The sequence below is a fragment of the Amblyomma americanum genome, chromosome 5 (genome assembly GCF_052857255.1).
Source record: "Amblyomma americanum isolate KBUSLIRL-KWMA chromosome 5, ASM5285725v1, whole genome shotgun sequence".
Lineage (NCBI taxonomy): Eukaryota > Metazoa > Arthropoda > Arachnida > Ixodida > Ixodidae > Amblyomma > Amblyomma americanum.
In genome coordinates, this window is record NC_135501.1 from 188,553,419 (window position 1) to 188,577,161 (window position 23,743).

At 43.0% G+C, this 23,743-nt stretch overlaps 1 protein-coding gene across 7 annotated transcripts in view; it reads right to left on the bottom strand.

Moving 5' to 3' along the window:
* Positions 1-23,743, bottom strand: part of gek (serine/threonine-protein kinase gek) — a 127,516-nt gene that overhangs the window by 12,147 nt on the left and 91,626 nt on the right. For 4 of the 7 annotated variants that reach the window (XM_077666169.1, XM_077666168.1, XM_077666166.1 and 1 more), the window contains 17 exons: positions 22,975-23,099; positions 21,873-21,978; positions 19,811-19,959; positions 17,734-17,843; positions 15,673-15,860; positions 13,927-13,998; positions 12,699-12,804; positions 9,838-9,909; positions 9,115-9,179; positions 8,592-8,731; positions 7,939-8,020; positions 7,212-7,355; positions 5,989-6,061; positions 5,837-5,899; positions 4,902-4,982; positions 3,972-4,135; positions 373-538 (listed from right to left, as the gene is read on the bottom strand). In XM_077666169.1, coding sequence (XP_077522295.1) covers positions 373-538; positions 3,972-4,135; positions 4,902-4,982; positions 5,837-5,899; positions 5,989-6,061; positions 7,212-7,355; positions 7,939-8,020; positions 8,592-8,731; positions 9,115-9,179; positions 9,838-9,909; positions 12,699-12,804; positions 13,927-13,998; positions 15,673-15,860; positions 17,734-17,843; positions 19,811-19,959; positions 21,873-21,978; positions 22,975-23,099 — 1,906 coding nt within the window. The remainder of the gene's footprint in view (positions 1-372; positions 539-3,971; positions 4,136-4,901; positions 4,983-5,836; positions 5,900-5,988; positions 6,062-7,211; positions 7,356-7,938; positions 8,021-8,591; positions 8,732-9,114; positions 9,180-9,837; positions 9,910-12,698; positions 12,805-13,926; positions 13,999-15,672; positions 15,861-17,733; positions 17,844-19,810; positions 19,960-21,872; positions 21,979-22,974; positions 23,100-23,743) is intronic. The other 3 variants (XM_077666170.1, XM_077666167.1, XM_077666165.1) reach the window with 1 other exon arrangement.

Genomic DNA, 23,743 nt, shown 5'->3' on the forward strand with positions numbered 1-23,743 from the left:
CTGAAAGGACTGTTATTCTACTCCTCATCTCATTTTCCCACCAGAGAGATGAAGTGACTGTAACTTACTCTGCTAATCTGAGGTCATCAGCCATAAAAACGCATCTTACACATAAGTGCAGCTCGCAGGATGTGAACTTACATTCAAATAAATAAGAAATGTAAATAAAAACTAGTAGTTAATGGATGAATCTTCTCAGTCTAGTAGCGCATCTGCTCATGACACCCATCCCCTCTTATCAATCTACAAGAATTGCTTGCGCAGCTAAATGACCGCAATACTCTGTGCCCGTTCTTTGCTTGATGAACATTTTTACACTCTGACACAAAAAATAAACGGTGGTCCACGGATAGACACCCAGCAGTCACTCACAGACTGGCTCCGCAGTGCCCTGCAGACTGTACAGGTAGAACAGGGAAGGCAAGCCCACACAGAGCCGATCCTGCCACACGTCCAGGCACTGGGCCACACCAGGGACGCTAATAACCTGCCGGCCACCATGGCGGCTCTTGGTCCGGTTCACCTGGTGCACCAAGACCTGCGAGCACAGCGACAAGGTCAGTTATTTGCTGGACTTTCACACGCATCATACATGGCTAGTTTAGCTTTCATCTTTGATACCAATGTAATCGAAAAACCATTCCAAACATTTTGTTCTAACTACCGCATTTACTCAAATGTAACGCGACCACAAATGTAATGCGAGGGATGACTTTACATGCTGCCCAGCGGGAAAAAATAACACCATGAATGTAACGCGAGGCTTAAGGACGCAAAACAAAGTACCTTTAATAGACATTGTGGCCAACATGTTTATTCATCTTCCTCGCGTTAGGAGGCCAAGTTCTTGGAAACGGAGTCCTTTTAGCTATCGAAGTCTCCCTGTAACATGCTGCGCATTGATGTTGTCCGCCGCAGAGAGAATCCATTTCTCTTCATGAAAGTTTAGGCCCACCCACGAAATGCTCTGAACTTCCTATCTCCCAAGCAATGTCTAACTTTCCAACGGATCAGCTCGACACTGACCCACATGAGACGGTTGTGCTGCTCGATAATTAAGTCCGCCACTTCTTTCTGCAGCTCGACGTGATGGCCGTAGCGAAGCCCTCAAAATCCTTTGTGATCAGGCGCACAATTAAAAAGCCCCTCCTGCTGCAGCCGCCATCCGCGGATGGTTGCCTTGTTGAGGTCAAGTCTTCGAGCTGCCGCAGAATTCCCTACCTTTTCAGCTAACAGGATCACTTTTCTCTTAAAACGACCGCCGTACTGAGCACAACGCATTGCCATCGTGCACACTGAATCAATAATACACTGCGAGCGACGCCACATGAACACGATGCAATGACGAACTGAGCGCGAGGTCACAACAAACAAAAAATGACAAAGAACAACACTTTGACTTTGGATGGATGAGGATTTGGCTCCCGTGGTACCCATGTTGCCAGCATAAGATAGCAAAACTGCGGAAACCGAAACCAAGCTGATTGCTTGAAATGGCTGCACCACGGCACTGCTTTAGGCCAATCGAAGTGCGGTATTCGATTATAACGCGAGGGTAGACTTAAGGAGAAAAAATATGGGAAAAAACTCGCGTTACATTCAAGTAAATACGGTACAACCTTTGTCCATAAAGTTCCGAGACTGAGTCCATTAAAAAAATGCGTTTAACATTGAATTCATTTGTGCAGCACCCCTTCGAAGTAGTCTCCCTTGCAGTCTATACACAGCGTCCAACGGTTCTTGAGTTTTTGGAAACAGTTGGAAAGCGCTTCTTTTGGCAAGGCTGTCAGCTCCTTTGTCATGGCGTCTTGAGTGGCCTCCACGCTCCCCATCCAGTGACCTTTTAGGGCTCTATTCACACAATGAAACAGGAAAAAAATCACATGGGGAGAAGTCGGGCGAGTATGGCGGATGAGGAAGTACAGTAATGCTGTGCTTGGCGAGAAATTTTGTCACGCTGAGAGCAGTGTGTGGCCTTGCATTATCGTAGAGAAGGCTCCATTGCCCAGATGCCCATACGTCAGGGCGACGGTGTCGCAGTGCATCACGCATGTGTTGGAGCACGCGGATATAAAACTCCTGATTCACCATCTGCCCTTGTGGGACGAACTCGTGTTGTATGACATCTCTGACATCGAAAAAAACTATCAGCATCGTCTTTGTTTTGGTCTTCTGTCGCAGCACCTGTCTTGACGCCTCAGAGCTTGTGGACCACCATTCGGTGCTCTGCCTCTTTGTTTAAGGATCGTATTGAAAACACCATGTTTCGTCTTCAGCAATGATGCTATCGACGAATGCAGCACCCTTCTCTGCCTCGGAGAGCAAATCAGCGCTCACTGATGCCCGCGTGTCCTTCTGGTCCTGTGTGAGGGTGCACGGCACAAGTCTGGCATTCAGCTTTCGTTTCCGCAAGGTCCCACGCAAAATTTGGTGGCATCTTGTCTTACTAATGTCGAGAAAATTTGATAGCATGCGGACTGTAATGGTGCGGTCTTGCTGTACAATTTCCCTGATCTGAGCCACGTTGTTTTCATTCCGTGAGGTAGAAGGGCGCCCCTGCCTTGTGTCGTCTTCCACTGATGTTCTCCCCGAAACGAACCTTTTGTGCCACTCGAAAACTCGCGATAATGTTTCGTTGCCATAAGCGTCACGAAGGAGCTTCGCACAGAATTTTATGTTTACACGCTGTTCGAGGTGGACATCCATCTCTCTACATTCACTCACAGTAGAATGCGCAGACGACTAGTGACAATGTATTTTTCTACATGTAGTGCCATCTAGCGGCTGCCACAGCAATTAACATAAATAACTCGAGTTAGCACGAAAAGATGGCGCTACACATATGCACCAACATTTGTTTTGGGAAATCATTTCTAAAGAATAAAATAAATCAGTCTCGAAACATTACGTAAAAAGGTTGTATGATCGTCTCTTGTCAATTCAAACTCATTTATAATCTGAACATTTGATTTACTCAATCTGATATTTTGCTGCTATCAACATCGAGCGTAATCTAAAGGCTCCTAATGGTTCGAACAGCACATAATGCAAACAAAATTTCGGCTCCTCCAAGTTCTTATCATCAGTTGGCTGTACTCATGTACCAGCAGCATGAGCTCAGTGAAGTTTAACCCAGACTTGCCTCATCTGTCACTGCACCTATCGACACTTTTTTCATGTGCTTGTTGCACCAAATGCTAAGAGTGCATGAGATGCCCTATAGTTGTAGGCTGTATGCTTGTTTGAATATTTATAATTTCAAATATTTGGTCGAATAGTAAAGTATTCGATATTTGATTTAATCCGAATGTTTGGCATTTGAAATTGTGAAGTACTTGTCTGAAGCATGGAACGCATTCTTTGTGTGGTTTTGGTTCCTGGAGGATAGCATTGTGGCACACACAGCATAAAGTAATAGCCGTAGAACAGTGTGACTGGAACCAAGACCAGCAATCAGAGACGAGTGGCGATCAAAGGCAATACAACGGCACAACTTCCATGCCTTCCCTTTGCGTGTGACATTCCAGGTTGGATTACACTGTGTACAATGTGCAGAAATTCGAGTGTTTTGAACACTCTCCCTTGCTGCTAAGGATTATAAGAAAGCATAACCAGCAACCGCACCCTAGGCGCTGCCCACACGTCCACGCGGTAGGCATCGCAACTAGTGAGCAGCAGCGCGCGGCCATAAATAAATTCCGCCAGCACTGAAAAGGTAAGTGTGAATGCATTTCCTGTGCACCTACACATGAATTTTGTTTGTTCTGGACTATATGAATAAAGGGATGATATGAATATTTTTCGCGACCCCGTGAGGTTTGTACTTTTGAGAATCGAGTGTATTTGCCTCGGACCAAAAGCACCACTATTTGAACAAGCCTAGTAGGCTCATAATAGGAGGACCTTACAGTGAAACAACACATGTAAATGCTGCGTATGAGTCCCTTTGAGAGGGTGGCAGTCAAACGTACCTGTTTCTTGACGGCAACACAGAAGTAGTAGGTGGGCGTGCCACCATGGTCCATATGGGTGGTGCAGAAGGTGGTGCAGCCCTTAGTGTCGGCCACCTTGATCCAGTCTACATCGTGACCATCGAGAGCACCCACAGGAATCAGGCGCAGGTGCCGCTGCTTGCCTGCACAAAGCGCGCATACACGTACACCATTGGGAGCCACACTATCGAATGACTCGGGATTCATTCTTGCTTTATGCACTGGCACAGCCACAACTGCAACCCCACGCATTGCACGCACGTTGCCATTGCTGCTGTCACGCCAGCACGTTATGCAATGCGCACATATGTGGGTTCACAAGAGTGAGAAATGTTTAGAAAAATGGGTCACCCCAGTTTTACAACTGCCCTCATAAAAAAAAAACCTCGGAAAAAGAAACGGGATGTTCCGAACAGTAAAAAAAATTTGCGTGAACGCAGTTCTCATGTTTCAACACACATTTCTCGTATTTTGCTCATTTTCTGGTGATATAAATATCGGGTGATTCAAATATTTTTTGCAAGCTGGAGAGCATTGCATCACCGAGATTCTACTATACAGCTATGACACCATGTCAAACGTGCAACATCATGCATACGTGTTCGTTCAGCAAAGCCAGGCAAGCATTCCTCATCTAGGACAGTCAGCGATGCACAAAGCGCACCTCTCTTAGAAAACAGTTTCTGCTGTAAGCCCAATCTAGGTGATTAGATACACCAACAAAGCTTTTGCATCAGTCACAAGATGCATAGGAACGAAGCCTTTCGCTTAGCGTCCATGTTACAGCAAGAAAAGTAAACTCCACCAGACACTTTTTTTTTCCACCAAGGGGAACACAATAGGTAGCTGTGCTTTAACATAGCTGCTACATAGCCTGGACAGGCTACAGAAAGAACTTCATGCACGCACCTGCTATTGCGATGAGCAGCTGCTCCTCTGGAATGTATTCAAGTTGGGCAATCCTCTTGCCATCCCCGATGCGGGCTATTTCTGGGGGAGTAGACAAGCGAGTTGTGCACACACATTTAGAAAAATGAAATTACCGAGAACCATATTGTGAGCATCTGTCTGAGGCTGCCGAAAAGCTAGCCAATCAATGTAGAAAACCCTAAAACACAACATAAAGCAATACAGTATCAGCTGCCAACAGATACAGAAGGAATGTTACAAAACAACTTTCTACAAAAGCTGACCCTTAAAAATTTTTACAAATATACTGCTACACCAAGAGGTGAAAGGATAATTCAGCATTCAGAATGTTCATACATGGTGCACGTAGTAATCTATATGTGCAGAGCTTAACCGTTATAAGACACTCAGAAAATAGAGGTTAACTTGTTCATTTCAGTTAGATGACAAGTCTTATTTCTAAATAGAGTCAATCCTCACCAGCCCATCACAACCTCTTTGCGCATATCTCACCTGCAACACAGTTTGCAATCCCTTGTTTTGTTTTTGTTTTTTTCTCTATCCTTCCAGTTTAACATGTTGGCCCTGTAGAATTTTGAAAATTTCTTGAATTCATTTTTTTACTTCACTTATGAACACTTTTACAATTATTACACTAATTTTTTTTTTTCTTCTGCCTTGTTGAATGCTCATAGTTAGCAACTTCTTGCCAGTGTGCCTACCATGAATGTGCACCCTTTCTATTTGTGATGCCAACAAGCCTTCGAGTGGAAATAAACTGGACCAAGAGAACCACAGATCTGCAAGTGAATGGCTACTGCTAACACGAGAAAAGCTTATCCAAAAGAACCATAATGCAAAAGCAAATTGGCATAACTAAAAGCACATCAGTGTGACAGGAGGCAAGTGTATCATTGGCAAGCAAATGATCCTACCTTCCCTGTCCAAGTCCACACAGTAGAGCCCTTCTTCAGTACCCAGAGCAACCCTGTCTGGTTCTGTGGAAAAAAAAAAAATGGCTCTAGATGCAACACCAGCAGTGTGCGCCATGCACTAATGCTTCTGTCACTGGAAGCATGCCACTCACCTATCACAGCTGCTGATAAGGCATTCTTGATAATCACAACAGTGCTATCTAGGATTTCCTTCGCCTGGAATACCTGCACAGCATGACCATAACACGTGTCCACAAAACAATTTCACTAACCACAAATAAACTAGAACCTCACGAAGAAACAAAGTCACAATCATCTGCAAGGCTAGTTTCCAAACAGTTTTGGAGAGCACTCAAATCATGTTTAGTCACAAATTTTGTCATTTATGACTTTTCTAGAGCAAGGCCAGCAAAGGATTTTTGAAAACAGAAATGATGTCAGAGTAACGAGTGTTTGAAGTTTTATTAAGCACATTTCCCTATCTCCCAGCAATGTTCACTGTTCACTCCAACCTCTGCAGGCTTGTGGGTTAATGCGAGTTAGAACTTTCTGTTTCTTGATTTAGGATTTGAATTTTTCTTGTTCTGGAAGTGAGCCTAAGTTACAGCCATTGGTCACTGCGGCACTCCTTTCTTAGCGCTAAGGACGGGACAAAGTGAAACTTTGTCCCTTCCTTAGTGCTTCGAATTTTTCTTGCCATGCACCAACTGGCCCGGCTGATTCCCCTCTTGGAGCTTTTCAAGGCTTTCTTTACACAAGAAGACTCATTTAGCGACCTACGGCCTTTAGGCATGTACGGCTCCTACCGCAGTACCGGCTCCTAGCTGCAGAGTAAACCTGACTATAAACTCTGTGCGCATCCTGCCATTCACTTCAAAACATTCACACTGCCATTCACTTTGAAACAGTGATCACGGAGTCCGTTAGATGTCACAAGTCTGAATCGAGTGATAGGAAAATTTTTAGAAGCAATCCTCTCGGCAACAAATGCATCTCTTGCTACAGGAAAAACATCAAACATAAACCAGAAAGAGCCATAAATCCAAATTCTAGTTTAAAAAAAAGGCAGGACCAGGTTGCCCTCAGTGTGCTTTTAAGACGCTGACATGTGATCACTCGCTTCCCTTCGGGGTTGTGTCAGAAGAAAATTTCATTTACATGAGGATAAACTACACCGCAATAATGTAACAAGAGAATAAGTTGGCCTTCAGCCCGTTTACCGACTCCCCTCACTAAGCGCGTGGCCAATGCCTCCACTCGTCTCTACAAATCTGCTGCTCAATGAAGTTTTCACCATACATGTTCAACACCACCAGTAATGGAGCGCAGCTCAATCGAGGGTGGCAGGGTGCACACACAGGCTAGAGAGACTGACCGTCCGGTGCGGCAGCTTGTTTCGGCGCAGGATGCGGTGCAGTTCATTGAGCGCGTCCACCCACTTGACCTTCTCACTCTCCTTGTCCACCATCATCAAGGTCTGGCTCTGCAGTCCCGGTGGGTCCATCATGGATGTCGACACCTGCACCCCCCGACAGACACGCGTTGTTTCAATAAACAGTCACGCACGCTGCAGCCAGGCCAGCTATCCAAATGCGGTGTGAAATTGACATACACTTCCAGAGTTCATGCACAGCCCAACAAAAGAAACTTTAATTTCACAGCTACCACAATCCACAAAACTTTCATGCTAAGGCGTAACTTGAATGGGTTGCATTTAACCTTCTGTATTATACTTTTCTCTCATGTTGCAACTGCTACATACGTCTGGTTCGCTCGGACATTGGAGACACACTGAGGATACATGGGTATGTTTACAAGAGAGAGGATCGTGCTCTCGGCGCATGCGCAGCTCCTCGGATCTCTGGCGGTGGGTCTTGCATTGCCGAAACCGAAACTCGCGCACACCACACTAGGAACCGAAACTCACGAACACCGCAGCAACAATCCTTAGCATTGAGATACATGTGATAGGTTTGCATTTACACAACATTATGTTAAAATCATTACAGTCAAACTGCAGTCATAACTGCCATTATATTTTTACACAGTGGTTTGAATCACAGGCAAATGACGGACACTCAAGATGGATGACAAATGCTCACCCTAAATATACAGGGAATGTCTTTCCGGTTGGCATGAATCACGTCCGACTCAAGAACAGATGTCACCGAGAACTCCTCGTCCCTGCAGGCAGAAAAAGTTGAGCAGTTCGTGAAATGTGAACAGAGCATGGTTGCATCACCCGAGTGCACAGCTGAATTATGTTGTCGATAATCATGATTGTTTTAATGGTAATCATTCCTTTGCTACGAAACTTCATGCAAACAGACTCATGTAAACACTCTCTCCAGCTACGAGTACACACCAAACATTCTTTCACTATGAAATCACAATTCAAAGTAGAAGAAAACATGAAGTTTATTACTAACATACTTACTAACATACGAAAATGCACACACAGAAGCAGCTGCCATGTGCAGTCTCTCAATAATTGCAACTCAAAAGGGTCTCTCAAAATATGTTAAAATTACATACGCAAAATTCGAAGTAAGGGGCGCCTTTAGAGTATACCTGATGCTGGAAAAACCAAGGCATTAGTTCGAAATAAGTGAGTTCAAATTAAGAAGAGTCCACTGCAACACCTGGTAGTGCAGCCATCACCACCACTTAATTGTGCTAGAGGAAGGACAGCGAAAACTATGCGAATGTTTTGATTTTAAATAAAAGTGCAAGCGTAGAAAGAGGTAAGTCATGCCTCATGTCCAGCACTTGGGACGCAGCCACTGCGGGCTGGACGTTCTTGTCTTGAAGAAGGTCGTACAGGAAGAGCTTGAAGTCACAGACGGCAACGAACTGACGCTGCCAGCCCTTTTTCACTCCACCCAGCTTAGGCACCTGCACAAGCAATGATGAGATAGGTGAGACTGATGGAAGTTGCCTCAGAGCATCCTTTACTATCATAAAAAATAACAAACTTGGTCTTTGCCAGGAATCAGGGAAGAGCGACGCTCGCAAGGGCTCACGCGATGCATGAAAATTTCATTGGCTGACAGTGTTTGCACTGTGAACAAAACGCTTCATGAAAACTGTTGAGCTTTACAAAAAATGGCACAAACTGCATTGTGCACTACCACAGATAATTTGAAAATTATGACATTTCTGAAGCAAGTTCAAGGCAGGATATCAGCATACTATTTGAAGTTTAGTAACACAAGAATGTATAAGAAGAGATGACATTTTGTAATCATCTTCTGATATGACGAAACAGCAACACTCACCTTCACATAACCCTCATAAGCCGTGCCTACACCTCTCGTGGGATCAATCCCCACTGGCCTCTTAGCTGAAAAGTAAATCGCATGTGTTAAGTGCATGTTTTAATGTACCGGGTGCTTCAGCGAGCACTTTCAACAATTCCTAATATATAACAGGAAGTTCTGAGTAGATAGAAAATATTTTCAGGAACAAACTGTCAGCCACGGCAGGCCTAAGTTACAATAAGAATTGTGTTAATTAGCTAGCCTGTTAACTAACATCTCTAATTAACTAATTATACAGTCTAGTGGTTAGTGCCACTGATGAGTTAGAAGCCACAGACATGATAATGCCATATCAGTTTTTTCACTGATTGTACGACACATCAAAACTGAGTAACGGATAGTACAAATGCTGCTTCATTTCTGCTACAATATGTTTACACAGGAAATTTGTTAGAATGGGCTGTAAAAATAATGCAGAAAAATAGTGCCCTGTCTGGTGAGAACAAAAGCACTAACGGCTTTAAAGAGTGCATACCGTTGTTGTATCTTCAGACGAAGGTGCTGCTGATGCCCAAAATCACACCTTACAAATATGCTCGATACATTAAGCAATAGAAACCTGCTGCACTTGCATTTCAAGTGAATTCAATACAACCTACATGGCAACAGACCAGTAACACATTCACATTTTTGAGTGCACACGTGAGCACCGATTCCTAGGCTCAATGTTTTGTTCCTTACTTTGATCCATGGGCACAGGACAAACTGCAGGCACCTTGTCTTGACACGTGACATGACAGGCAAAGCCACACACTGCAGAAATGTTTCGGAAATGGAAAAGAACAGTGCTTATCAATTCCTTTACTTGGTCATCAAACATCACCAATCCCAAAGTTGAGTGTAACCATTATCTCGTTCCTGCACTTGTCTCTGAAACCATTCACTACCATGCATCGCATGCAGTGCAGTTTTAATCGCATGAGAACCACAATAATTTTTTCCCACAAACAAGTGGTCCCCTAGCACATTTTTAAGAAATTCAGTGGCCCGAAGATCTGAGGGATCCTACAGCATGTCTCAAAAGTTCCTGCCTATTTAAAATTTATTACACCTCGAAGATCAATAATAAATTTCAGTCTACAAAGTTGCCCACTATTAGGTAACAGCACAAAAGACGTGGATGAGAGGGAGAGATAAAAAAAGAGAAGCACTGACTCACAACTGAAGTTTATTCAAAGGAAATGCACACAATTTCCTGTTTAAATATGTACAATTTCCTGTTGCTGTATAATTTTCCTGTGAATAAACTACAGTTGTGAGTCAATGCTCATCCTGTCTATCTCTCCTTTCATCCCAGTCTTCCTCAGTGTTGCCTGACAATGCACCACCAACTCGCCCGTCTAAGCTATAGTGTTGAATATATGCAAACAGCTCGATAATTTGTTTAAAATCTTGGTGTAGGCAAGCCTTCTAGTCCTCACCACGTAGCTCTGCGCTTCAGTTGAAATTGACTTCGGCAAAAAACTAATAGTAGTAGGACATTTCCGACAATTAAATGCACTCAAGCGGGGCATCTATGACTGCAATTTGACATTTAAAATTCAAATTTGCTTGCTCATTAGAATGAGCAGGAAGGTTTCTTACCTCGGCATTACCTCGCTCATTGAACACCTTAAAACTTCATCATCGGCCGGCGTCGACGAAATTAACTCCAAAATACTGCGCAACACTAATAATATTTCTGCAATGTATTTATTGTTATTGTTTTCACAGTCGCTTTCTACAGGTTCCATTCCGGATGACTGGAAAGTGGGAAAGGTCATTCCCGTCTTTAAGTCCGGTAACAAAGATTCTCCTTTTAATTACCGTCCGATATCATTAACCAGCATACCTTGCAAAATCATGGAACACGTCATCTATTCTCAAATCATGGACTTTCTTGACGCTATCAACTTCTTTCATCCCTCACAACACGGGTTTCGCAAGGGTTTGTCATGTGAAACTCAACTGGCCGTCTTTCTTCATGACGTTCGCTCTAACCTTGACCTAAATTTACAAACTGACGCTATTTTTCTAGACTTTGCTAAAGCATTTGATAAAGTTCCCCACAGGCATTTACTGCTAAAACTAACCATGCTAAAACTGCATCCTAACGTCTTATTGTGGATCGAAGAATTCCTTTCTAAGCGCTCCCAGTTTGTTCTCGCTAACAGCCAGAGTTCCAACCCTCTTCCAGTAACATCAGGCGTACCCCAAGGTTCTGTACTTGCTCCCCTCCTATTCTTAATCTACATAAACGACTTACCCTCAAACCTGGTTTGCAATGTTCGTCTGTTTGCAGACGACTGCGTTATTTACCACACGATTTCCAACACCTTTGACCAATCACAGCTGCAAAACGACATTGACACAGTGCATGCCTGGTGCGATGACTGGCTAATGTCGCTTAATCCTAATAAATGTAAACTCGTATCTTTTCACCGCCGGCGTAACCCCCATATTTTCTCTTACTCCGTTGCTAACGTTCCACTAGAATCTGTATACTCATACAAGTACCTAGGTGTCACCTTGTGCCAGGATCTCTCCTGGCGCTCTCATGTAACGAACATCGTCGCATCAGCTAACCGGTCATTGGGTTTTTTGAAACGTCACCTACGGCACGCCCCTCAAAGTATTAAACTTCTCGCCTACCAATCACTCATTCGACCAAAACTAGAATGCGCATCTGCTATCTGGAGCCCGCAACAAGCATATCTCATCAGTTCACTAGAATCTGTCCAAAATCGCGCCACGAGGTTCATTCATTCTGCCTATTCATACGACATCAGTGTATCGTCACTTAAACGACAATCAGGTTTATCAACTCTTGCCCATCGTCGTCGCATTGCTTCTCTTAGTCTGTTTCATAAGTTTTTTTACAGTTCCCTCGGACAACCACCCTACATCACACCGCCCGCTCGCATATCTCATCGCACCGGCCATCCACTGCAAGTGTCATGCCAGCGCACCCGCACCGTCACTTTTTCCGCATCCTTTTTTCTTCGCACTGCTAAAGACTGGAATGGCCTTCCCCACGACGTTAATGCCATCACCTGCCAATCAAGTTTTGTGAACAATTTAAATATGCATTTCATAAATATCATGTAAGCAATCATATTCAACCTATACTTGTACTCCCACCCCTTATGTAACACCCCCAAAGTGGGGTCTTTAAGGTAATAAAGTGAAGTGAAGTGAAGTGAAATGCTGCTTGCTCAGCTCGACTCATTTCAAACAAGTACAAGAAATAGCAAACATTGTGCTTTCAAAACTGTACAGTGGTCAGCTGTCATCATGCACCATCATTTTCAATGCAACATTTTCCAAACCAACATCTTCAATGCAAACTTTTACACCCCCGAACCCCACCTCCGAGCACCCCCCCCCCCCCCCCCCCCAAGAACCCAAGAAAGAAAAGTATAACAAAGAAAGCACAGCAAAACCACTGCACACAAGCAAGTAAAAGCACTACTAAAGTACTTTTTGAACTGTTTCGTCATCAGCCACTGAATTCTGATAAAAAACGTGCAGTGAAGGAAACGCATCACTACGTATCTGCTTACCTTCGCAGACCGCCCCTTGGCGAATGAGTCCCACCATAAGGGAGGTGCAGTGATTGCATTTAAGAGGGGCTACGAAGGTCCGTACTAGAAACTGGTGGGCCTTGGGCTGGTGAAGACACCAAAAAAAAGAAAAAGGGAATGAAAAGCCACTCAGTCACAATGCTGTCAGCCTGCATTCACAGAAAGACATTCGATTGCCAGAAGAAAAAAAAAAGCACAATAAGAAATTCAATGCATGGGAGAAAATAATGAGCTTGTGCAACATTCAGCACATCACAAAAGAAAGAACTTTTACTTACTAAACTATAAATGTCACTGAGGAGGTCTATATTAAACTACAAATTAATTAAGAGCAGTAACTTGTAGCTGTTTGAGCAAACTATAGCTCAAAGCACTTTTTCAGTAAAGTAGAGTTGGAATGCACGAGTAAATAGCTCTTAAGCTTTTGAGGTTATGGTGGTAATAAATTATATATTTGAATGCTTAAACAATAGCAAAGGTACATTTTAAACAAATCTGCCCAGTGCCGGGTACCATTGTGCAAGGCTATCGTAAAGATGAGGTGCCAGTATTATGTGCACTCCTGAACTCTAAAAGATATCAAAGCATTAAACAAAATGCATCCATTAGCCAGTACTAGCTTCCGTTACAATACATTGAAAATGCAGATGACAGCACAATATTTCGCAAGAACGTATGGAATAGTGATATTGTCTTCCCCAGGGGAAAATACAGTCCTTGACAAAAACAGCTATGACAGCTATGAGTAACTGCTTTTCAAGCTAACATTGTTTGCATCAAACGCGAATGATTTTTGCAGACACCGAGCAAGCAGAGAGCAAGTGAAGTGAAATACAACATGGCGAATAATTTTTCTAAGTGCTAACCTAAGTGCTAAGTGCAAGTGCTAACGTACAATACCATTTAAGTAAAAACTCCCCAAAGTCAAGCAAATTCAAATTCTGGCACACAAAGCTAAAAGTCATGCAAAATATTTGTTGCAGAGTAAAGTCATGAATATCGATAAGCTTCAAAATGAATATCAAGGCACTGATAAATGCTCAGGGAAGTTAGTAATTGCTCTATAAGCCACTAAGACCTCGCGAGAAGCAATGAAGAAGCAGGGAATAGAATCAGTGAATAAATAAAGCAAACTAGCTTTCTGCGGAAAAAAAATTTCATGCAAAAGGTGAAATAAGGTTACTGCATGTAGCGTAACACAATTTACCTTTGGTGTGAGAACAGTTATCTGAGAGCGAATGTCGCTGATGGGTGACGAAATTTTTATTCCCCTGTGCTCCTGCAAGAACGGCAAATGTATTAGAGGGAGGCCAGAGATTCATGGACAACACTGTGCATAAAAGCAAAGAAAAGGCCCTCCTGGGGTTAAAGGAGGACTGTTTATTTGAGAGCACTAAATGAGAAAAGCAGAGGATCTGCATGAACTACTTTCAAGGGTGTGCAAATGGCTGCACCGGGGAGGAAGCCACCTTTTCCAGAAGGCTTGGCACAACGACTGAAGGAACATTATCCCTGGTGCGGGAGTTTCATTCAGGACTTGCATCCAGGACCTCTGCAACTCTGGTTAAGTCCCTAGGCTGAATTTGGTCTGCTGTCTCAACTCACCAGAAGCCTAGCAGACAACAGCGTGGGACCTTATCAACTGACGATTCAAAGCAATGTAAGAACACCAGGCTCAACCATCTGAACGCTGTCTTCTATTCTTCCTGCCCATCTCTCTCCAGAAAATCCTTTACTTCTTTGCCTTGTATTTAAAATCAATATTAGTAGAGTATAATACAATAACGTGAAAGAAATGTGAACTTTTGCAGAGATATTCTGCGCAGCATTACAAAGGGTTTAGTTACCTTAAAGCATGTAAACCAATTAATATATCACTGCTTAAGAGGTACTCAGTCAAATTTCCCTGCACAAATTTCCTGCAGCACAGCATGCTCTTAAAAAAAATTAGATGCAACAGCAGCATTTCCTACTGTAAAGCACACCGCATCCAATTTTTGAGTGTGCAAAGAAAGATGACTTGCGGGCTAGCTTTCAGCAGAGACTGTGCCAGTAAATAACTGCTTATCACCCACTACCTGAACATGAAACTGCTATGACACTCAAGTTCCAGAAAACGTTTTGAAAGTCGCGCGTCAAACCCTACATTTGCCTGAAAACCTGAGAAAAACTGAGAATGGCAGGGAGTGGGCATGAAATAAAGAAAATATCCAGTCAATAACAAGAAGCATACAAAAAGCCTCGCTACACTAATTACTTTAGCACAGCGACACTCAGAAGGTTAAAGGGACACTGAGGAGAACTCTATCATTTTTTTTTTTGTTAGCAAAATCTAATAGTTCGGCATTTCATGGCTTTGTTGCCGCTTGTCCTGGCGTGAAAGATGCATTTATTTAAAAAAAATTTGGATTCGAAGTTGAAAAGTTTTTCCCACCGCTCTGATTCAAACTCAGGGAACTCTTATGACGCCACGGCAATTCTTATGACGTCATAGAACGAAGTGACGTGAAATGTGTCGTAACCGCAGACTCCGTGATTTCTGACGGCTAGCGGTGCGGTGTGCAACCTTCCTTTGCCAGCCTCAGAGATTCGTGGATTCCATGAAGTAAGGAAAATTCCTCCAAGGTAGCGCCTCTTGTCCTAGGAAGTCATCACGCTTGTACTTGCGAGATTGGCCCGTGGTGGCGATACCTGTATTTTGGTTCTTGCTATTTTCTACATTACAAGAGCTTTGTTTTCAGGAAGAGTGGCGTTTTTGTGATCAGGAGCTGCTATTCTATCGATACAAGCCAACTTCAATTTCTCCTCAGTGCCCCTTTAAAGCTGGTGAGAGCACCTTCAAGAGCATAATAGCGAATTGAAAGGAGAAATGAGAACGTTCTCTCAAAGAAAACTGTCTGCTTTACAGGACTCCCTGGCCTACTGCCCCCCAAAGCTCGGTTGTCTTGCGCACCTCAGCACTTGTGGTCTTGCTAATGACCGTGGCCACAGGTAGAGGGGGCGAGTGGCCACCCTCCAGCTCGGTCTCGGTGTCGTTGGTGACCTGGTCGGCAGACTCGCCACTGTCGCTGTGGTTCAGCCTAGAAGTGTCCTTCAGGAATTGGTCCAGAAAAGACATCTGCGAAGAGGGCCGCTCCAGGACTGCAAAGAACGGGCATAACAGTTGTTAGCCCTGAGTTACATGGAAGAATATCTAAACACTGCACCAATGAACTGAATTTTGTTTTTTCAGCTGCCCACAAACAGCCTGCAGGCATTTCTGCTAGAACAGTGAAGTAGGAAAAAGAAAAGGATGAAATCAACTGATAACAACAGCACTGGATCAGGTGATCATAGCAAAAAATAGTAGGGTTGTGTGAATATTCCAAATTTCGGCTACAATTCGAACATAATTTGTAATTCGATTCGTACTGAATTTGAGAAATTTATATTCTGAAATTAACAAATATTCTACAGCAATTAAATACCGTGCCGACTTTCATAAATACGATTGTGGCAAAACCACAGTATCTGTCTGGGCAAATTATCCAAAGATCGAGTTTAAAAAGCCAAGAAAACAGCAAAAAGGCATTCCCTTCGCTTTCTTCTCTATAGCTTATCGCATGAATCGATTGCGTTCCGACGCTGCTAAGCTTGGACCTCATGCGAAATTCCCCAACTGGGCTTTCCCATGAACCAAACATGATGAGAATAAGATATCTGATCACCTGCTTTGAACAACTATGTACAACGCAAAAGTGCGTAGCTTTTTGTTTGATCATTCCCAAATGCGTTACATACTTAACACCCACACTCATGGCACTTGTCCTTTTGCCTTCACAACTCTGAAAATTTGAGTCAACAATGGTGTGCACGGAAGCCCACTTGTGGATTTCACATGGGGCTCCCATAAAGGGGCCAGGTTGAGGTGTCACTGGCAGGGCAAGCATTCGTGTAAGAATCCCGCCTACTGCATGATGCATTGCAACCTGCATACCTCTTACGTGCACGCAATGGCAGCCATGACGACGACAGGAGGGCCCCTGTCGCTAGGCCAAAAAATAGCCTCACCACTCAATTCTGGTTTTTGATGCGGCCAGTCCACAGCGAAGGTGATGACCTATCAGCCACGCATTCATAAGCCGTCGAACCCGGCTGTGCGCCACTTTCGGATGCCAACTGACGCATCGCTGATCATTTATTTTGCTTTCACTGTTCCGAAGCCAGCGCGCGTTCGTTCCCTTCGCTCTGATCTGCATTGTTCTTCCAGCATGCTGAAACTGTGCACTTGTGACGGGCTGTTCACTGTTTGTACGATGGAGCCTCCTGACAAGGCTTGGTTGCATTTCCACAATTTTGGCATTGTTTTTTTTTTTTTTTTCGGGGGACTGGGGGCATTTCATAACTCAACCATCGGATAATTCTCACATTTCTACCCATCTCTTGAAGTCTGAATTAATAAGGTTTCACTACCACTACTTTTAGTTACCAGTCGTGTGTCAATTTATGGATTCCATTTTGTTATACTAATTTTGCATGACCACATTACAGGTTGCATACTGTTATGCTGTGTCTAATCAAGCACCACACATTTCAGTGCACGCTCCGCATTTTAAGTATGGTGTTGTCACTCCAGTACTATTTATTTCGGTTTCAAAGACTGTAAGCTATTTCGAAAAAGAAAAAAAGAAAAAACAACATTTGCCTATTCATCTTCATCTCAAATTTTTTCTCATACTGAACCGATATCTGACATTCAACTCGATATTCGAAGGCATTTTTTTCTTCGCCTTCGTATCCGATTCATATTCAAAAACTTTTTCGCGCATTCCTAAAAAAACGGTCAATAGTCAAACTGTAAAATAAAAAGCTACACAAATTGGTGGTGCAGTTGATAAATAATGCTTGGTTCACAGAAGCCGGCAAGGCCTAGTAAGGATCTGTATTCAAAGCAAAACAGTGGCTTTAGTGTGCTGGTTAGCAGACTGGAGCCACAAAAATTAACTTTGGTCACAAGACTGCAAAGGCTGCTCACATCCGTCACCTGCTGCATCCAAGCGTTGCTGTAGATCACGGATTTGGGAGTCCTTCTTGGTAGACTCCTTTCTGAAGTGTTCGAGCTCCTGCTGCAGTTTGCGCTGCTCCCTGGACGCAAGAATAAAGAAATTTCAACGCACAGTGTTTTACTCCTGGAATCCCAGTGCAGCAGGCACGATGCATGTGGCACTAATGTGATAGCTTTCCAATGAACAAAACTATATCAAATGCTATCAGTTGCAGTACTAGTATCAGCTCACAGGAACACAAGATATGATGGAAGATAATTCACTGGGAAAGCTAATACATTCATGCTGATATGACCCAAAACTTCCGTGGCCACAGTGCCAAGTACACAGGGAACTGAATAACAGCGATTTAGTTTTGGGGTTTTCCTTCTTCAAACATTTAGTTCTTAGTGCAAATTAGCATTTAGTTCCTGTATGTGCCGGAGTGTGCATGCACAGTTTTTGTCATATTTTCAATCTTTTAAGCCATCCCTCAGCCAGTTTAGGATGCTAGTTTTCAATGTCAATCAATCTGACTTCTCACTAAACTTTTTTTGCACTTGTACAAAATATAAATAAAAAAACACCCAAGTTCTTTCAACCCAGTATTTTATGGTCTGCACTAAGGCTTCTCATCGTATGCTAACACTTGGAAATAGTGCATAGCAAAAGGCATGAACTCATTTCTTTCAGCTTTTAAATAAATAAAGACTGCTCTCTGACAGGTGCACAGCCTTGAAGAAGCATTCGTGAAAAGCAGCACCTAGAGAAAATTAACATGCAAGCACCTCTGACATTCGTCATCATTTCTGAGTGTTGTTTAGTGATTACGACGACAGAATAGATGGAACAAGAACAAGAGCCCACTAGGACAATGTGCATCATCTTAGTGTGCTGTTGTTTTTGTTTCGTCTTTTCCTTTGTCTTCTTAACCACGAAACAGCACTCAGAAACAAAGGTACTCGTCACATGGACAGACTTATTCAAAAATTAGACTAAACCAAATTTCACTGCAGAATAATTGTTTTCTGCATGCAGTGCTAGCAGTAATGAAATTTATTGACATGTCCAGTACTAGTAAACAATAAAAGGCAACTGGAGCACATTACAGCCCCCCTGAATGATAACTTTTTTGTGTGCGTGTATGTGCATGTGTGTGTGTGCATTTGTGTTTCTTTTACAATTCTATTTTTTTTTTGTATTATAGCCAATCAGACCTCAAGCTGTGTCTGACAAATAATCACCAAGATTAAGAGTGCACTAGCATTATTTCAAATGAGGACAGGAAGCAGACCACTTAAATACACTCAACAAAGCAGCATAAGTTATCAGTTGCCATGTCGTTTCCATGTATAGCAAATCGAGAGTTGTCCGAAAATCAGCGAGTGCTTTCGGTGATGAAAAAAAAAACAACGGGATGCTCAGCCAAGGACAGCACCAGCAGCCGTGTACGTATTGCCCGATACCATGGCCAAAGGTATATGCGACTTCCCGCTGATACAAACTGTCACCATTCCCGAGTGCTCTTGTTAACAGATAAGTACTTATCAGTTGCCGAGCTAACAAACAGGATCAGACTTCGGTAAAAGCCATGAAGAAATAAAATTTAGCAAGAAGGGCTCTTCTCACTGGAGCAACTAGTTTAGTGCACCTGCAAAATTTCTTTCAGTAAAAAGCTATTATCGCAATAAGGATTTCAGTAAGCATGTTCAAGCATATAAAGACATATTTATGTGCACTTCATAGTCCAGCTTACTAACACTCCCACAGTGAATGAACTTCAGCATGAGCAGTTCATTTTTTATGCCCTAGGGACCTACTAAAAACATCTGCCCTCACCTGCACTTTATTCAATGTGACATAAGTCACATGTATATTCATATTTATGCCACTAAGCAGTTTCTGCCCCTAAATATTTGAGCTGTGTGGTAAAAGCATCCGGCTGTACAAGTTTTGCGCGCATTGCAATAAAAAAAAAAGTTTGGTAGGTGCCTTCTTAGGGTAGTCGCACATAAATCGCGTAGTCGATGAAATGCCGCAATCAGAGGACGTCCCGCGTGCACTCACTTCTGCTGAGCGACCAGCTCGGCACGAACACGGGTGAGCTCCTCGCAGACTGCCTGCTTGGCCTGTATCTCGCTCTGGAGGTTCGACTGCAGTGTCAGCAACTCCATCTTCTCCAGCTTCTGAGAGCGTCGGTTCCGCCAGTTCTTGTCCTGCATGTGCCACGCCCCAGAGGCAAGCTGCAGCTTACCACCCACTGAGAACCCATCAGGGTCTCGCCCCCTCAGTGAAAGAGGCCAGCCTATACGCAGGGCCCTCTGTTTTCAGGTTAAACCTGATTTGACTCAATTCTTACACACAGAGAAGATTTTGTAAAGATTGGATTAAACACAATTTCTACCAAAAAAAAAAAATAGACGCCTCCGAGAAAATGTATTTTGTCAAGGTGAACCGCTGCGAGCGGCGCACGGAAACTAGTGGATATCTTGAACAAATTTTTCAGAGTTGTCTTCAGTTACGGGGGGAGCCTGGTCTTGAAAACAATGCTTTATTAATGTAGTCATAATTATGAAATCTTCAGGAAACATGTATTTTTGTGCACTGATTCTAAATATGCCATTTAGTGTTATGTAAAGCAATTCCTTGAGCACTTATATAATTTTTATGCATGTATCTTGTGAAGAGCGTTGAAAAAATTTGCTGCAGAAAACTTGCTGATATGTATGCCATTGTAAAATTGTATTCCTGCCTATCATAGAACTTAAGTTATAGGGTTTTAAAGTTGTCGCTTCAGAAATGCGAATAAAAGTGTGCATTCTCATTTCCGAAGTGGCAGCTGCAATACCCTAAAACTCAAGTTCTATGATAGCCAGGATGATAATTTCACCCTTATTGCATTCCTTGGTATCAAGAGAACCCAATGGTATACATATCAGCGAGTTTCCCACAGTAAATTTTTTTCAAATCTCTGCAAAATGCTTGCATAAAGCTTACATATGCTCAATAAATTGTTTTACATAAAACTAAATGGCATATTTAGAATCAGTGCATAAAAATACATGTTTCCTGAAGATTTCATAATTATGACTACATTAATAAAGCATTGTTTTCAAGACCAGGCTACCCCTTAATTATAGATGGCTTTAAGCCAATCTTAATGCCTGTTAATAACAGCATAGTTCCTTCCAGTGATCTGTTCAAAAAATGCCCTCTGAAGCGAGCAGGCAAAAGATGAGCATTGACCTGACATCTTAGTGGAATCACTGTACCACTGTACCAAACACTGGCTATGCTAACGATGCCCTGCTCCAACACTCTAGCACGTTTCAAATGGCTGCTGTGATGTTGAGAGAATGTTTTCACAGTGTACGTGAGAGGCAGGCAGGTGTAGTGCAGACACATAGCAATGGCAATGTATGCGAGAAAATAAATGCAGTAAGAAAATTTTTTTAACTTCCTCATTTAGTAAAGACAACCCCGTTTAAAGGCAGCAATTTATAGATTGTTATAAGAAACAATAAGCATAAATGAAGTATCTCATGCCCAGAATATCAGCAGAACAAGTGGTAGCGACTATTTTTGGTAGCAAACATAACCCGAAAAATCCTAATGGAACTGTTTTTGAAAAACCCGATATGTACCCAATTTACACCTCAAGAAATAGCGCAATATTTTTTACCCCCTAACTGAAAAAAAACAAGAAAATAAAACCCAGATATGAAGGGCCCTGCTTATACACCACCTATATTATACAAAGCATACAAGGGTAAGGAGATGAGGTGCTCATTATACAAAGGTAGCACACATGATGACCTTGATTTCAACAACGTGGGTTTGAACTGACGGCTTTCAGTAGAACAGTTTAGTTCTGCACCCTGAACTCGACTGTAGCGATGAAGCAGTACAACATATAAGCAGTGCACTCAGTTACAACAGCGTGCGTGCAGTTTCTACCCCAAAATTTTGCTCAACGCACTTGTGACAAGATGCAAATCATGTGCAACCTGCAGCGAAAGACACAAAAAAAGAAGGAAGAAAAACCTTGAACTCCACATCCTGAAAGAAATATATACGTGCAACAGCTTTATGGTAAACCTCTCTGCAAGGACGATAAGGAGCAACGCACCGCTGTGGGCGTGGGAAGGCCGCTCGTCCTGAGGTAGTCCAGTTCCTCGGTCATCTTGGTCGCTAGTGCTTGGAGGTAGCCACGAGCATCTTTCTCGTCACTCACCCTGGTGGCAGGATTCGTAAAGTAATGGAAACATCTCTGTAGTATTATACACGCTCCACCAGTTCCAAGCGCAAAGTAAAATTTGTAGATTCATCATCATCATCTTCATTTATTTACCCTTAGAGGCCCTTGGCTTAGGGCATTACATAAGGGGAAAATTTTCACAATCATCAGTGAACCACTGCCTAGCACAAGTGACCTCATGTTCAGTGACACAAGCATGCAAATCATGTTACAGCATATAAATTCAGCCAGCCACACAGACCAGACTACGACAAAAGCAAAAAACTCATTTTAGCAAAACTGTGAAACAGCTATTGAAGCTGATGTAAGGTCACAGCATCTGACTGACGGCATCTTATGTACTAGAGCCAACATTTAGTTTTCTGTTGTTTGAGACCTCACTGGCTCAACACAGGTGTTTTTTTTTTTTTATCAGCCGTGAGTGGGAGTCGAGAAAAAGAACATGAACAAGGGTAATGTTTGAAGCCACATAAAGAAATGGTTTGGTTTATGGGGGTTTTAACATCCCAAAGCGACCCAGGATATGAGAGACGCTGTAGTGAAGGGCTCTGGAAATTTCGACCACCTGGGGTTCTCATGCACTGACATCGCACTGTACACGGGCCTCTAGAAATTCGCCTCCATCGAAATTCGACCGTCGCGGCCGGGATCGAACCCACGTCTTCCAGGCCAGCAGCCGAGCGCCATAACCACTCAGCCACCGCGGCGGCTCATAAAGAAAGTTCTTTATGAACCAGTTGATCAGTTCATAAAGAAATCAAATGGTGCTCAGCATTCAAACAACCTGTTCCGGAAATTAACACCTGCAAAGCAAAACAACTAATGTGATGTCGGATCCAATGCTCACAGGGAGCATACATGCCCACAGGTTTTTTTTGTCATGTTGGAAATAGCTCCCATGCAAACAGTGACAATGTAGCGGCGACAACCTGAAGCATTAATTACGCCTCAAAAACACTTCCTCGAGACTCACCACTGGATGATCTCGCTGATCTGTGCCTCCCACTGGGCCACAGCTTCCTTCTTCTCCCTAAGCTGTCCAATCTCTTCCTCGAGGACACGACGTTCTTCCAGTTGCCTACGCACCGTCTCTGCAAGCTGCAGGGTGAAACACGCATGCAAAACAGCACTTCCTTTGCACCTTACTGCCACCACACTGTCGTGACATTACAGTCATGCTGCAAGGTACAGCAGGAGACCTGAGGCATTCGAAACGGCTCATAATTTATGAACGTATGCTCAAAACATAGCCCTGAAGTTGTCTTCGACATGAGCAAGCACAAAAAAAAAAAAAAAAGACTGGAAAGCAAGCTAGAGCATTCTCTTATTTTTCACTGCTTTAGATTACGCGCAGACTTCTTTTGCATGCAACGATGCAAAAGATGTGTTTTGAATGCATCTCCAATACATTGAAGCAACATTTGCTCCTCTCTCACAACAACAGATCATTCTAACTTGTTTCAGTCTGTTCTTTACCGCCTAAAATAGCCTAACAATAAACCCTATTTTCTTCCTTCCTAACTCACACAAGATTATTTGCTTATCTCAGGCTCAGTCTATCGATCGCGAACACACCTTGTTATCTACTGTTCACATAAATTCACTTTACTGAAAGCATGTTAAAAGTAAACTGCTCATGTAAACGAGTTTATATTGCAACCAAAAGTGTATCTGACAAGATGTGACGCCTACAATAAGCACATACTATGTTCCCACTAATGCTAATGCTCTGTTGATGCTAT